The sequence below is a fragment of the Canis aureus genome, chromosome 1, assembly GCF_053574225.1.
Source record: "Canis aureus isolate CA01 chromosome 1, VMU_Caureus_v.1.0, whole genome shotgun sequence".
Classification (NCBI taxonomy): Eukaryota; Metazoa; Chordata; class Mammalia; order Carnivora; family Canidae; genus Canis; species Canis aureus.
The window spans coordinates 49806675-49820365 of NC_135611.1; the positions used below are offsets into that span (position 1 = coordinate 49806675).

General features: G+C 43.3%; 1 protein-coding gene across 1 annotated transcript in view; it reads left to right on the forward strand.

Annotated features, from left to right (window-relative positions):
- SLC22A1 (solute carrier family 22 member 1) overlaps positions 1 to 12633 on the forward strand; it is a 30552-nt gene extending 17919 nt beyond the window's left edge. The window contains exons 8-11 of the mRNA XM_077899151.1: positions 1569 to 1677; positions 7855 to 7967; positions 9115 to 9214; positions 11179 to 12633. Coding sequence (XP_077755277.1) covers positions 1569 to 1677; positions 7855 to 7967; positions 9115 to 9214; positions 11179 to 11245 — 389 coding nt within the window. The 3' untranslated portion in view covers positions 11246 to 12633. The remainder of the gene's footprint in view (positions 1 to 1568; positions 1678 to 7854; positions 7968 to 9114; positions 9215 to 11178) is intronic.
- Positions 12634 to 13691: the final 1058 nt, after the last annotated feature.

Genomic DNA, 13691 nt, shown 5'->3' on the forward strand with positions numbered 1-13691 from the left:
TTCAAGTACCTTCTGTGTGGCCAGCACGCATCTAGGCCCTGGATCTCAGCAATGAGCAAAGTGGAGAAAGTTCTTGCTTCACAGAGTTTACAGTCTAGAGGGAAAAAGAGAAGGGGAAGCTTGGTGGGCGTTAATCCTTTGTGTGGTGGTCGGGGTGGCATTAGGAGACCTGATTGAGGGGAACAAGCAGTGTCACCATCTGGAGAATGTGCTTCCCACACAGGGGGACAGAAGAGGGAAGATCCCAGAGAAGGGTAGAGCTGAGCATTCTAGGAGCGGCTGGGATCCCTGTGCCTGAAATCAGGAGAGCAGGGGCAGGAGTGGTGGCACAGAGGTTGGGGATAGCAGGAGGCGGCCTTGGGCTGCTTCTCCCGTGTGGGAGGGAAGCACTGGGGGCTATGGGCAGGGACGTGCCCCACGGTCCGTGTGGCTGCTGAAGGGAGTGGGGCCCGAGGTGCTAAGGGAGCCAGGGCAATGGAGCAGCTTGCCAGGTTACAGACCCCGGGGTTTGTATGCAAGGCCCTCCCTGGAGAGTCTGTCTGGGTGAACTTCCTCATCTCCTTGCTATTGGAAGCTGGGGGGTGTACTTGATTAAGTACACCCTTGATTGGCCATCCTTGACCAGAGGCTGGGAGACTGGGTTGGACCTGGCGGTAAGTTCATTCCCGAGGCCATCGCATCCTCTCTCCCAGGAGCCTCGCGCTGGTGGAATAAAATGAAGCATGTCTTCCATGAGCAGCCAGTAGGGGACAGGGGTCAAGACAACATAATTTCTGCGACCCCACAGGCTTTATTAGTCACTTGGCATGTCACAAGAGCCACTTGCTTTTTGGTGTTTGGGGTAATCCAGGTAGAGCAGATGACGATGCCCAATTCTTCAATTGGTCCTCAGTAAGGGGACGGCTTCCTGGAGCCCCAGTGCAAGCAGGAGCCCTGTAGCCCTCTACTCAGATGAGACAAGGGTTTGCTTCCCTTGTACTCACATCTGAGACTGTCTGGAAAGGTGTTCTGTGTTTAAAAAAAATGTATATATTTGGAAATGAAGGCTAGATTGGGGATTAGAAATCTGGTCTATCAGCTTCAGGGATGCTGCCTAAGTGGCTGCATTTATTGTTGACCTACTATGTCAGGGTCTAGCAGCGATGCAATTGCAGAGAAATTAAAAAGCCAACGTTTCTGGAGTGGTCGTGGTGAACATGTGAACATGTGACATAAATCATCTCAAAATCTCATAACAGCTTACAGGTTGGCTATAATTGTTCTCATTTTATAGCTGAAGAAACCAAGGCCCAAGGAGGTTAAGTCGCATGGCTGACAGGAGGCAAAGCTGAGATCCTAAATGCTTGTTTTTTCCTCTGCACAAGGGAGCCTCCCTCCTGTGTCACCATCAGGTTCTGGAACCTCTCAGCCCTCAGTTACTTATTCCAGAATGAGAGGGTTAAACAAGGCAGTGTTTCTGGCTCTTCCAGCTCTAAAGTCCAAGCTTCCTAGCGTGGCTCCTCAAGGGAGGGAACTCCGTGGGCACAGTCTCCACATGAGTCCCTCACCTCTGCGTGTCTCCTATCCAGATCTACACTGGCTAAACATCACAGTGGCTTGTGTTGGCCGAATGGGAATCACCATCGTGTTCCAAATGGTGTGCCTGGTGAACGCCGAGCTGTATCCCACGTTCGTCAGGTGGGTGCACAAAGTGGGGGGAGAGAGGGGAAGGAGGTTGGGTCACCACTGACACAGCTGGGCATCAGCCAGGCTCAGTAAGGACCAGATTTCAAGACGGTTCCTCAAGGCTCCCGAAAAGTTTGGTCCGTTTGGACACTGAGGTGGGCTGTGGGCCTCAAAGAGAAGGTCAGCGCCTAATTATGGAAGAGAATGTGAAACGGGAAGATTAGAGTAGAGCGTGCAGTGGGCAAGCAGAAGAAGACAGGCACCTGCATGGAGAGAGCCCTGGGCAGCAGTGCGAGACGGAGTTCAGCCCAGCCCTCGGCTCTGACTGCTTGCATTAATCCAGCAGCTGCACTGACATCTGTAGACATAACTTGATTAAACAGAGTTCTGCTTGGTACAATGACCACACAAAGCATTTCTAGAATCTTCCATTTTGCCCTAATATTGTTGTTATTTCCATTTTACAGATGAGGAAGCTGAGTTTCAGAGAGGGAGAGAGAATTTGCAAGAGGCACACAGCCAGAAAATGGCAGGGCGTCTTTCTGACCTCAAAGCTGGGCTTTTCCCAGGATGATACAATACATTTCAATATATTTAGCAGCAGGCCTAGAAGACTTATTATTTTTATTTTTAAAGATTTATTTATGTATTTTAGAAAGAGAGAGCGCGAGAGCATGAATGGGGGTGGGGCAGAGGGAGAGGGAATGACTCTCAAGCAGATTCCCCCTTGAGCACAGAGCCTTGCTTGGGGCTCAATCTTGAGACCCTGAGATCATGACCTGAGCTGAAATCAAGAGTTAGATGCCACCCAGGCGCCCCAGGCCTAGAAGACTTATTGTTTAAAGTCAGAGTTAGACCAAAATTCACTGTAACATGCAGTTTGTTGAGTTTTAATTATATGTGTGTTCATTTACCAGCTACCACAATCAATATGGAGACATTTCGATCACTTTCAAATGCTTCCTCACGTCCCTTTGCAATCAGTCTCCCCTTTCCCCACCTCCAGCGCCTGGTACCCACTGCTCTGATTTCTCTCCCTCTGGTTTTACCTTTTCCAGAATGTTGTTATGTAAATGAAGCAACATGTCATGTAGCCTTTTGAGTTCACCTCCTTTCACTTAGCACAATGGGGGCCATCCAAGTGGTTGCAGACTTCCAAGCTCTGTTCCTTCTGAGTGCTGAATGGTGTTCTAATGTGTGAATGATGTACCACGATTTACTTATCCATTTGCCAGTGTATTGGCATTGACTGTTTCTAGTTTGCAGTGATTACAATATAGCCACTCATAAACACTCAGGTATGAATCTTCAAGTGGATATATGTCTTCAAACCTCTTGGGCAAAAACCTACGAGTGGCTCATATGAGGTGAGCTTAAATTTATAAGAAAATCTCAGAATGTTTTCCAAAATGGCTGTACCGTTTCTTATTCCACCAGCCATATGTGAGAGATCCAGTTGCTCTACATCCTCATCAGCACTCGGTATTGTCAAGTTTTTTATTTTTCCAGGTCATTCTGGGAGGTAGTTGTATCATTGTGACTTTAATTTGCATTTGACTAATTACTAACAATGTTGAACATCTTTGTAAGTACTTATTGCCATCTGTATTTTAGGAAACTATTTATTTATTTATTTATCTGTTTATTCATAAAAGATCTTATTTATTTATTCATGAGAGACACAGAGAGAGACAGAGACATAGGCAGAGGGAGAAGCAAGCTCCCTGAGGGGAGCCTGATGCAAGACTCGATCCCAGGACCTCAGCATCATGACCTGAGCTAAAAGCAGACGCTCAACTACTGAGCCACCCAAATGCCCAGACACTTAGTTTTAAATGAAGATTATTTTTATTGTAAAAGTGATTAACCGCTTTTTTTAAAGTTTTAGTTCTGACTTTCATTAGAATTTGGTATTTTCCCTTAAACTCTTTTTTCTGTCTGTTATGGTTTCCTATTCCCCAAGCCATCATGCTAGTGGTTTCTAAGAAATATTCCAGTTCCCCAAACTCTTACCTGCACAGCAATCTGAGCCCCTCAGATAGCCAGATTATGCAAAGGTGGCTCTGATTGACTCTCCTCTTCCACGCCTGTCCTCCATTACAAGGCCCTGTCTTATACTCTCATCTGTAAAAGTTTACTTAGACTGTGTACAAAGAGATGAAGGCAAATTAAAGAGAAAATTCTTCAACGTTGGGCATCCTGAGCCCAGAGTCTAAAATAGCTCAGCCAAACCATCCCATTTTCATGGCCACTGGACCCAAGGGACTGAATGAAAGTATAAACTGTCAAAGGTGCTGGGTGCTTGCTCCTATGTGAAGAAGGCCAAGCGATCCAAAGCAGAGATAAAAATTCTTGGGAGACTATGGGACAAGATGCTAGAAATGGAAACCTATCTGAAAGTCATGTGCAAAGGAGAACTGATTTAGTGAGGGAAAGGCAAGGCTGGGCTATGAATTGCAAATTAAAATTGAAATAAGCAAAGTTTAAAAGTCTTGGAAATCACACACACACACACACACACACACACACACACACACACACGCTTGCATGCACATGTCCCAAAGAAGATACCTGAAATAATGAAACAAAAAAACTTCAGGAAAGAAAAAAACCTTCAAAGAAACTTCTGGAAATAAAAAAATGTTTGAATCTATGATTTGAAGTGGCACTTAGTGTAACAGGAAAAATGAACTCAGAAGGAACAATGGTAAAGAATAGTCTAGTTAAGTTACTGAGCTGAAAGTTTAAGTCACAGATTTATAGGGAGAACATCAAATTATAATATTGATTATAATATTGAAAATCACTGAATGTGGGATTAAAGTGAATGTGATTTTGATGACAGAACAGCAATAAATGTCATAAATCTGCTAATAAAGAAATGCTAGAAGACAGGGAGGGAAAAGGGAGGGAGAGGGGATGTTGGATGTGATGTAATGCACTGGTTTCCTTAGTATAGTTTTTCCAGCTTGGATAAAAATGTATTATTAAAAGCTGATGTGGCGTGCCTAGGTGGCCCAGTCGGTTGAGCCCCTGACTCTTGATTTCTGCTCATGATCGCAGGGTCATGAGATCGAGCCCTGCATCCCGCTCTGTGCTCAGCAGAAGTCTGAGATTCTCTTTCTCCCTCTCCCTCTGCCCCTCCCCCTGCCCACCTGTGTGCCCTCTCTCTCTCTCAAATAAATACAATCTTTTTAAAATATGCTGATAGGGGGAGCCATCCCTGGGTGGCTCAGTGGTTTAGAGCTGCCTTCGGCCCAGGGCGTGATCCTGGAGACCCGGGATCGAGTCCCAAGACTGGCTCCCTGCATGGAGCCTGCTTCTCCCTCTGCCTGTGTCTCTGCCTCTCTCTCTCTCTGTGTCTCTCATGAAAAAATAAATAAAATATATTTTTAAACAGCTGATAGATTATATAGTGTTTTAGGTGCATTTTAAGATGAACAAGCAAACACTAAACAGTGATACAATTTTATTAAAATCAGTGCACAAAGGGATAAAGGAAGTTCAACTATGTACATTTTATAATTGTAATACGAAGTTAATGAATACTGTCTAAAGAAATAGAGTATAAAATGTATTATATAAAGCTATAAAGGTAACATTTGAATAAAAATACAAACCTTCCAGGGCTCCTGGCCGGCTCAGTCAGAAGGCCATATGACTCTTGATCTCGGGATTGTGAGTTCAAACCCCACATTGGGTTTAGATTATTGGGGAAAAAAAAGTTAAAAAAAATATAAACCTTCCAGATTATCAGAAAAAAAAAATACACATGTTGAAAATAAAACACTAGAAACAACAAATGCATGACATAAAAGCTAATGACAGAATTAAGAGCAAGCATTTCTGACCTTTAAATAAACACAAAGAGGCCCAACTCCTCTATTGACAAAAGGAGACTCCTTTAGTTGGTTACAAAGCAAAACTGAACAATTTGTTGCATAGCTGATGCACAACTTTTCCTTGGAAAGGTTGAAAAGAAAAGAATGCATGAAAGCATATCAGTAAATGCAAACAAAAATATAGCAAGAGCCACAATCTTATCAGACAAAGTTGAATTTATGCTAAAAATGTATTTAATAAGATAAGGAAGTCCCTAAACTATGATAAAGAGGAAATCCACAAGGTCTCATGGGGAGATTTTACAAAACACTTAATTAATAGAAAGCTCCAATGATACTTAAACTGTTCTAGACACAGAAAAAGGAGAAAGATTAAAAAAACATTTTAATAAAATTGGCATAATATTGGTATCAAAGACCAACAAAGATAAAAAAAATAAGGAAACTACAGGCAAATATTGTTTGTGAATATTGATTAAAATCCCAAACAATATATTATCAAACAGAATAGTGGAGACGTTAAAATGATAATATATCATATCTAAGATGAGTTACTCAGGAACACAAAGATAGTCCAATATTAGAAAATCTAATACTATAATTCATGCTAATAAATTGAAAGTGTTTTTATAGAGCTAATAAATTAAAAGCTAATAAATTAAAACTGTATCTCTACAGATAGTAAAGAACATTTAATAAAATTCAACATCTGCTCTTATTATTACAATCTTTCCATAAAACAGGGATAGATAATTTTGCATATAATTTCCTCAGTATGCTTTTTCCAGCTAAGAAGAAACATATCGTTAAAAGCTGATAAAGTAAGTTATAAATATTTTTAAAGACATAGTGGTAAACACTAAGAGGTGATATAACCAACTAAGATAAGGTAGTTGGGGGGAAGGATTGGGAAATAAATGGAATGTACTACTCTTACAATTAAAACTGTAGGTAGTAAGAGATATGCAAATAATCATAATAGAAGAAACTTAAAAGTAATATCCTGAAGAATAAAGCTTTTCTCAGTGTAGTGTTCCTATTTAACCATGCTTTTAAAACATAGCTCAAGATTATTTATAGGAATGCAGAAATATCCAGCACTGAACAAGGTAATACTTATCAATAGTTACAAGAAATATGAATTTTCTAAACATCCCAGTTAAAAGGCAAAGATTGTTGGATAGGACAAAAAGGTTTTCCCAACTGTGTACTATCTACAAGAAACTCACTCTAAATATAATGATAAAGCTTGTTTAAGAGGAAAAGAATGGGAAAAGATGCTATAAACAGAGGTAGTAGAAGCTTAAAAGGATGGAAAAAGATATTCCATGCAAACACTAATTAAAAGTGGCCATATTCATGGGACGCCTGGGTGGCTTAGCGGGTGAGCATCTGCCTTTGACTCAGGGTGTGATCCTGGAATCCTGGGATCGAGTCCAACATCGGGCTCCTGCATGAAGCCTACTTCTCCCTCTGCCTGTGTCTCTGCCTCTCTCACTCTCTTTCTGTCTCTCATAAATAAATATATTTTTTAAAAAAAGTGGCCTTATTCATATAAGACAGAATAGATGTCAGCACAAAGACAATTACCAGGCATGGAGAGGATCCCTTTCAGGTAGATCATTTCTCTGTTTCCCCCTCTAGTTTTCTTTGTTCTCCATTCCTTAATATTTTCTCTCTACCCTTCCCTATCTCTTCATGTAAACAAACAAACGAACAACTCACACTAACCAATTCTCCAACTTTTCAGAAACCACCTAGGCATCCTCTTCAATTCTGATGTTAACCACCTGGAGTGAGCATAGACCCCACAGGTTAAGGGCTCAGTTCCACAAAACACTGCCCCCACCTCAGATGCCAGGCACAAGCCTCAGGCTGTCACCTGTACTTCTGACCCACTGGCTATAAATCAGGATTCCCATTACCACCTCCTTAAATTCAATAATTTGGTATCATGTTTCATAGAACTCAGAGCAACACTGGCTTACTTTCTGGCTTATTGCTATAAAGGACATAATAAAGGATATGAACTAATAGCCAGATGGAGAGGTATTTAGTATGAGTATGGAAGGGTCCCAAGCACAGGAGCTTTTGTCCCCATGGCTTGGGGTGGGCCACCCTCCCAGCACACAGATACGTTCACCAACCTGGAAGCTCTCTGAACTTACAATTTAGGGTTTTTATGGAGGCTCTATTATGTAGGCATGGCTGATTAAAAATCATTGGTCATTGGTGACTAACTCTATCTCCAGCCTTTCTCCCCTCCCTGTTCTTGCTCTAGGATAAGGTTAACATTTGAAAAAACTGAATCACAGAGATCTCTTTTCTGTTCTCTGTATTTTATCAGGAACCTTGGAGTGATGGTGTGTTCTTCCCTATGTGATTTGGGTGGGATCATCACCCCCTTCCTGGTCTTCAGACTGATGGAGATTTGGCACGGCTTGCCGCTTACTTTGTTTGGTAAGACTTCCTGGGATATTTATTATTCTTTCTTTCCAGCCCAGCATGATTGTTTAATAACGACTTGATCAGTGAATAATATCTTCCGGTGAGTTTACAGAAGACAAGTGAAGGGGGTGAAGGATGGTGCCTCCCCTCCCGTTATCTCCTGGCTCACTCTGTCTTGCTTCATGGGAAAGAGAAGATGCCATTCCTGGAAGGCAGGCCAGAGGTTTATATCTGATGGCTCTAGAGTCCAGTAATTCATCCTACAGGACAGAATTTGGGAGACATTTTGACATAGCCTGCTGCTTTCTTATGAACTTGACTCCCAATTTTTGTGTATTTGACATGTAATTGCTGGAGGCTTGAAGATGCTAAGTTATTACCCTTCTTCTTTCTGCTTAACAATTGAGAACAGACACAAGGAGACAAATGGGAATCAAAGTTTGGTATCTGCTTTGTTAGTGATTAAGTTGGATTAGAGACAGAGGAGGAAACTCTTCTTTCTCTCCCCAAACCAAGACCTCAGGACCTCCAAGACCCTGCTCAGCCACTGAGCAGAAGGCAAAACGGCTGTCCGTGGACAGAGAGCTTCTGGGTCTGGGCCCCAGGCAGATCCACCAGGGAGTGGGAAGAGGAGAGAGGAGGAGGGAGGGAGAGGGAGAAACGAGAGAGGCCCATACTGCTCACAAATATATTATCTATGCTTCAAGCCATATATGTAATAATATAATATTAACATACAGTAACTATAGTATATGTATGGTAGTTTCTATACTATAGTATATACATAGTTTATATATAGTAACCATAACATATTATATATAAAACAAATCATTATACTATAATTCTCTAATATGTATAGTTTTATTGTGGCAACTATAATATATGTAATATATATTATATATAATAATAAATAATCCCCTAATACTTAAACATCAGTAGAACATACAGGAAGTAAAATGAAGGCAACATTCCCTTTTCTTACTCTGAAATTTCTCCAATTATTCTACTACTTTAATTTTTTCCTAGATGTTCCTGACTTCTAAAAACCAGTATCCTTCCCAGGTATATCACCTAGCAGCCCTTTAGTTAGCAGCCAGCATCCTAGGAGTGGCACTGGCTGTGCTCTAAAGGCTCCCTGTGAATTCTGTTTCCTTTGAAGCGGGGTTGGGCCTGGTTGCTGGGGGAATGACGCTGCTTCTTCCTGAGACCAAAGGGATCACCTTGCCAGAGACCATCGAGGATGCAGAGAACCTTGGGAAGTGAGTGCACGGTGCTTTGGGGCTCGGGGCCCACCAGACTTGCCTTCTGGGGCCTCCATTTCCTCCCTCTGTCTTAATGGGTTAGGAGAGCTTTGTAGATTAGTGTGTGTGTGTGTGTGTGTGTGTGTGTGTGTGTGTGTGTGTGTGTTTTCTTACTCCCAGAGCTGCTGGAGAAACACAAACAGCCACTGGCTCTGGGTACGGAAAGATTGGAGAGCACGAATATGTGATTTTTGCTGGGCAGTTATCTGTTCTAAACTGTGGGACAGAGCACATGTGTCTGAGATGCTGACTGATGAAGGACAGAGTCCCTAGCTCATCCCTGGATCTAACTGCTCTGCATTGGGAACTATGTTTATTTATTAATATTTTATTTATTTATTCATGAGACACACACACACACAGAGGCAGAGACAACAGGCAGAGGGAGAAGCAGGCTCCATGCAGGGAGCCCGACATGGGACTCAATCCTGGGTCTCCAGGATCACACCCTGGGCTGCAGGCGGCGCTAAACCACTGGGCCACCAGGGTTGCCCAGGAACTATGTTTAAATCAATCTGTCCTTTTAGCAATTGTTGGTTTAGGTTCTTTAGTGACTCTTTACAAAGAAGAATGACTTAAAATTTTCATTCTTGTGAAGGGGACAAGTGCTTTAATGGAGTCTCAGATTCTACTATTTTTTAATTTTTTATATTTTTAGAAAAAGAGCAAGAGCGAGTGGGGGGAGAGGGGCAGAGGGAGAGGGAGAGAGAAAACCTCAAGACTCCCTGCTGAGCACAGAGCCCAACAGGGGCTTGAGCTCACCATCCTGACCTGAGTCAAAATCAAGAGTAGGATGCTTAACCACCAAGCCACCTGGGTGCCCCTCTGATTCTACTCTTAGAGCAATAAAAAAGGAAAGGAATAAATAGTGTTCGAGGAGATGGTCACTCAAGTCCCCGTCTAGGCTCACTCTGTGAATTCCATAGGAAAGACGCATGTGTCCCTGATAATAGTCTGTAGGGTCAGAGTGACCTGGGCTCAAAGCCAGTCATCCACTTGGCCAGTGACTTTGGGGATGTTGTTGAACCTTAAAGAAAGTTAACTTCCTTGCCTGAGAAGTAGCTACAGTAGGACTCAGTTTGGAGGGTCGCTGGGAAAATGCAATGAGATAAAGCAGGTGACAGTGACTAAACAATTGCCTGGGACATAGTAGGTGTTCAATAAATCTGGAATTCTCTCCATTCTTCTTGCATATTGTGTAAACTCCTCGGTGAGTCTCAAAACGGAGTATGTAGAAGAATCAAATAAAAGCGGCTTACTGAAATGCAGATTCCTGGGCTTTCTAGGGCTATCGAGTTGGTAAACGAAAACTGTGCCCCAAGAATCTGTGCTTTTAATAAACTCTGCCAATGAAGTGCATTTAAGTGCTTCATAAACTTCACTTTGAGAAATAATGGGTGTCTCAGCACTGATAAGGGACACTCTATTTTAACTGTAAACACATTTTCTAGTTGCGGACAGATAGCTAATATTGATTACCAGATCATAAGCTGTTTCATTACAATTTGTCCATAGGCACTTGCTTATCTTTTGAAATCTTCCTCTGCTGGCCTCTTCTCTCTTTTGCTAATCTCATTTTCACCTTTTGAAATGTATTCCTATGGACGACTTTGCCATAGTTTCTTTTTCTTTCTTTCTTCTTTTTTGCAATAGTTTTTTTTTTTTAAGATTTATTTATTTTAAACAGAGAAAGTGAACAGGAGGGAGGGGCAGAGAGAGAGAGAGAGTCTTAAGTAGACTCCCTATTCAGTAGGAGCCCGACTTGGGGCTCGAACCCATGACCCTGAGATCACGACCTGAGCCAAAACCAAGAGTCAGACATTTAACCAATGGCACCACCCAGGCGCCCTGCAACAGTTGCTTAATCAAAACATTGACTTTTTTTTTTTTTTAACTTTCATTTTTATTTTTGGCTGCTGCAGGATAGCAAAGCCCAAAGAAAACATGATTTACCTTCAGATCCAGACATCAGAACGTGCCGGCACCTGAGAGAGACACTTCGCTCGGAATGAGTGGCAGAGATGAAGATGGGGTTTTCATCTGAAGAAATGCTTACAAACCCTTATTTCTCTGTTCTTCGTCACTCTTGCCTGCCCCTAAACCAGTATCTTGAAGAACACTGCATGAGTTTTATTTTCTTCCTTTGAAATCTCCCAAAGCTCTGGTTATCTTTCATCTACTTACCTTTCCTAGTGAGAGCTGTTGGTGGTTACCAGTTACTAATTATCTAAAATATTTTGAAGAGTCAATAGAATTTAAACATTGCTGTAAAAGAGGCTTGTGTTACTGGTTTCCCACTGTTTTATTCACTCTGAGAGAAAATGTCTTTGTATTTGTAGTACCTATCTTGGCAAAAGTATCTCAACATGTAACTTTCTTGAAGGGCACTTGTTTCTCAAGCATGGCGGTGCTTCCAGCAAACCATACCTGAGTCATGTTTGCACACAACTAATAGAATAAAACCTGACCTTCATCCAAAAGCAAGAAGTACTGTAATCTTCTTAGGAAGAAGTTTTGGCCACCTCTGCTCCAGGAGTATTGGATTCAATTTCACTCTTGGTTTTCATTCTTGTTGGTGATTCTAGAAGGTAAACTCCTACGCCAGCTGTAAAGCATTGTACTAAATATATCAAAAAGAGTTCAGTTTACTGTGAGTTATGTGGTACATGGTTCAAGTTCTGGTTGAAGAAGTGATTTCATTCCTATAGAGTACATACAATTTTATTTTAAAATTTCTTTACCAGTGAAATAAATCAAAGACAACATAGTAGCCAGCCCTCAGAGTGTATTGGGAAACAAAGTTCCTAATGCGAACTGGGAGGGATGGTGAGAGACAGGTGGTTGTGTCATAAACACATCTGGCCTCATGGGCCAAGCTCAGTGATCCTCTCAGGGACACAAGACCACAGCTTTCAGGCCTGAGCAGCATTTGGTCTTCCTTTGAGGATGGACATTGGCTACTTGGAAATCTACAGCTTTGCCCTTGACAAAAAGAAAGAAAGAAAAGAAAGGCCCTGTCTTCCGAACTCTATTTTAAAATACATCTGGCTACACGGAGAGGACCAGCACTTCATTTCTGCTCCACGCCAAGGCCCTTGCCTGATATCTTTCTGATCGTAACATATCCTTCAGTCCTAACAAATATATAATGTGGGCTTCAAATCATTTTTTAAAATATGTGTTAGAGGGATCCCTGGGTGGCTCAGTGGTTGAGCATCTACCTTTGGCTCAGGGTGTGATCCCAGTCCCGGGATCGAGTCCTGCATCAGGCTCCCTGCATGGAGCCTGCTTCTCCCTCTGCCTGTGTCTCTGCCTCTCTAGGTGTGTCTCTCACGAATAAATAAATAAAATAAAATATTTAAAATATGTGTTGGAAATGCCTTCTCGGTTCCTTCTTAGAATCCTTTGGTGAAACTTCTGAGGAGGCTTTAGCCAAGAGGAGTGTGTGTGTGTGTGTGGACTGAGGGTCGGCCTCCTCCAGGGCATCTGCTCACCTGCTCCCCCAATGGAGGGGGATCTCTCAGGCCTGGAGACCGGGTTTTACCTGGAGCCCAACTGCAGAAAGTGTGTTTGTTGCCTGACGTGTGGCGGGGAGACCCTGGCAATCCTTCCCCTCTTGCCTTCCTCCATGTGGCTACTGGGGAGCCACAGTCAGTCCAGACTGAGGGTGGAGGGGGCTTGTCAGGTAGCGCCAAGGCAGAGATCAGGCGCTCGCAGAGACAGATGACGTCTAAGTACTCAGGGGCCAAGGAGGCCGCAGGTGTCAGGAGATCAGAGGCCCTTCTGGTGAGGGCCTGGCAGGGAGGCCGCTGGGCCCTTCCTCAGGGAGCAAGGCTGTGGGTCCTATTCATCCAGCAAACAGGTGCCGAGCACCTGCCTAGGTCACCCTGGGCTCTCAGAATAGGCCACACACGCTGCAGGTGAAGAATGCAACCAATGGACCGATGTAGGAGCTCCCAGCAGCGCTCTGTGCCCTGATTCAGGTGGTGCTGGCAGGGGTGGGGGAGCAGGGCAGCCAGGCTCATCAACAGACAGAGGGACATGAGGGTCTGAGGACCAACTCTCCGGTCCTGCCCCAAACATTCCCTTCAGCATCTAGCATGCGACCCTTCGAGATTTCATCCTGTGGGTCTTGCAAGTCAACCGCTGACATAGGAGAAGTAGAACCCCATGCTGGGGAGCGGGTGAGGGGATGGGGCTGTCCATCTCATGAGAGCAGGTGAGGGCTGGGGGCCTGGGCACAGTGCCCAAGGCGGGCCCATGTAACAGCAGAGCAGGAAGCACTCACTTGCAGCCTTGTGCCTAGGGCGTGGCGTGCCTGGCTCTTGGCTCCTGTCTCAGTGAAGTGTTCTTTCTTTTACCACTTGGGAAAAAGATGCTCACTTTTAAACTGCATACACATCATGGTTGGTTTATGGAGGTGTTGAATCCATCT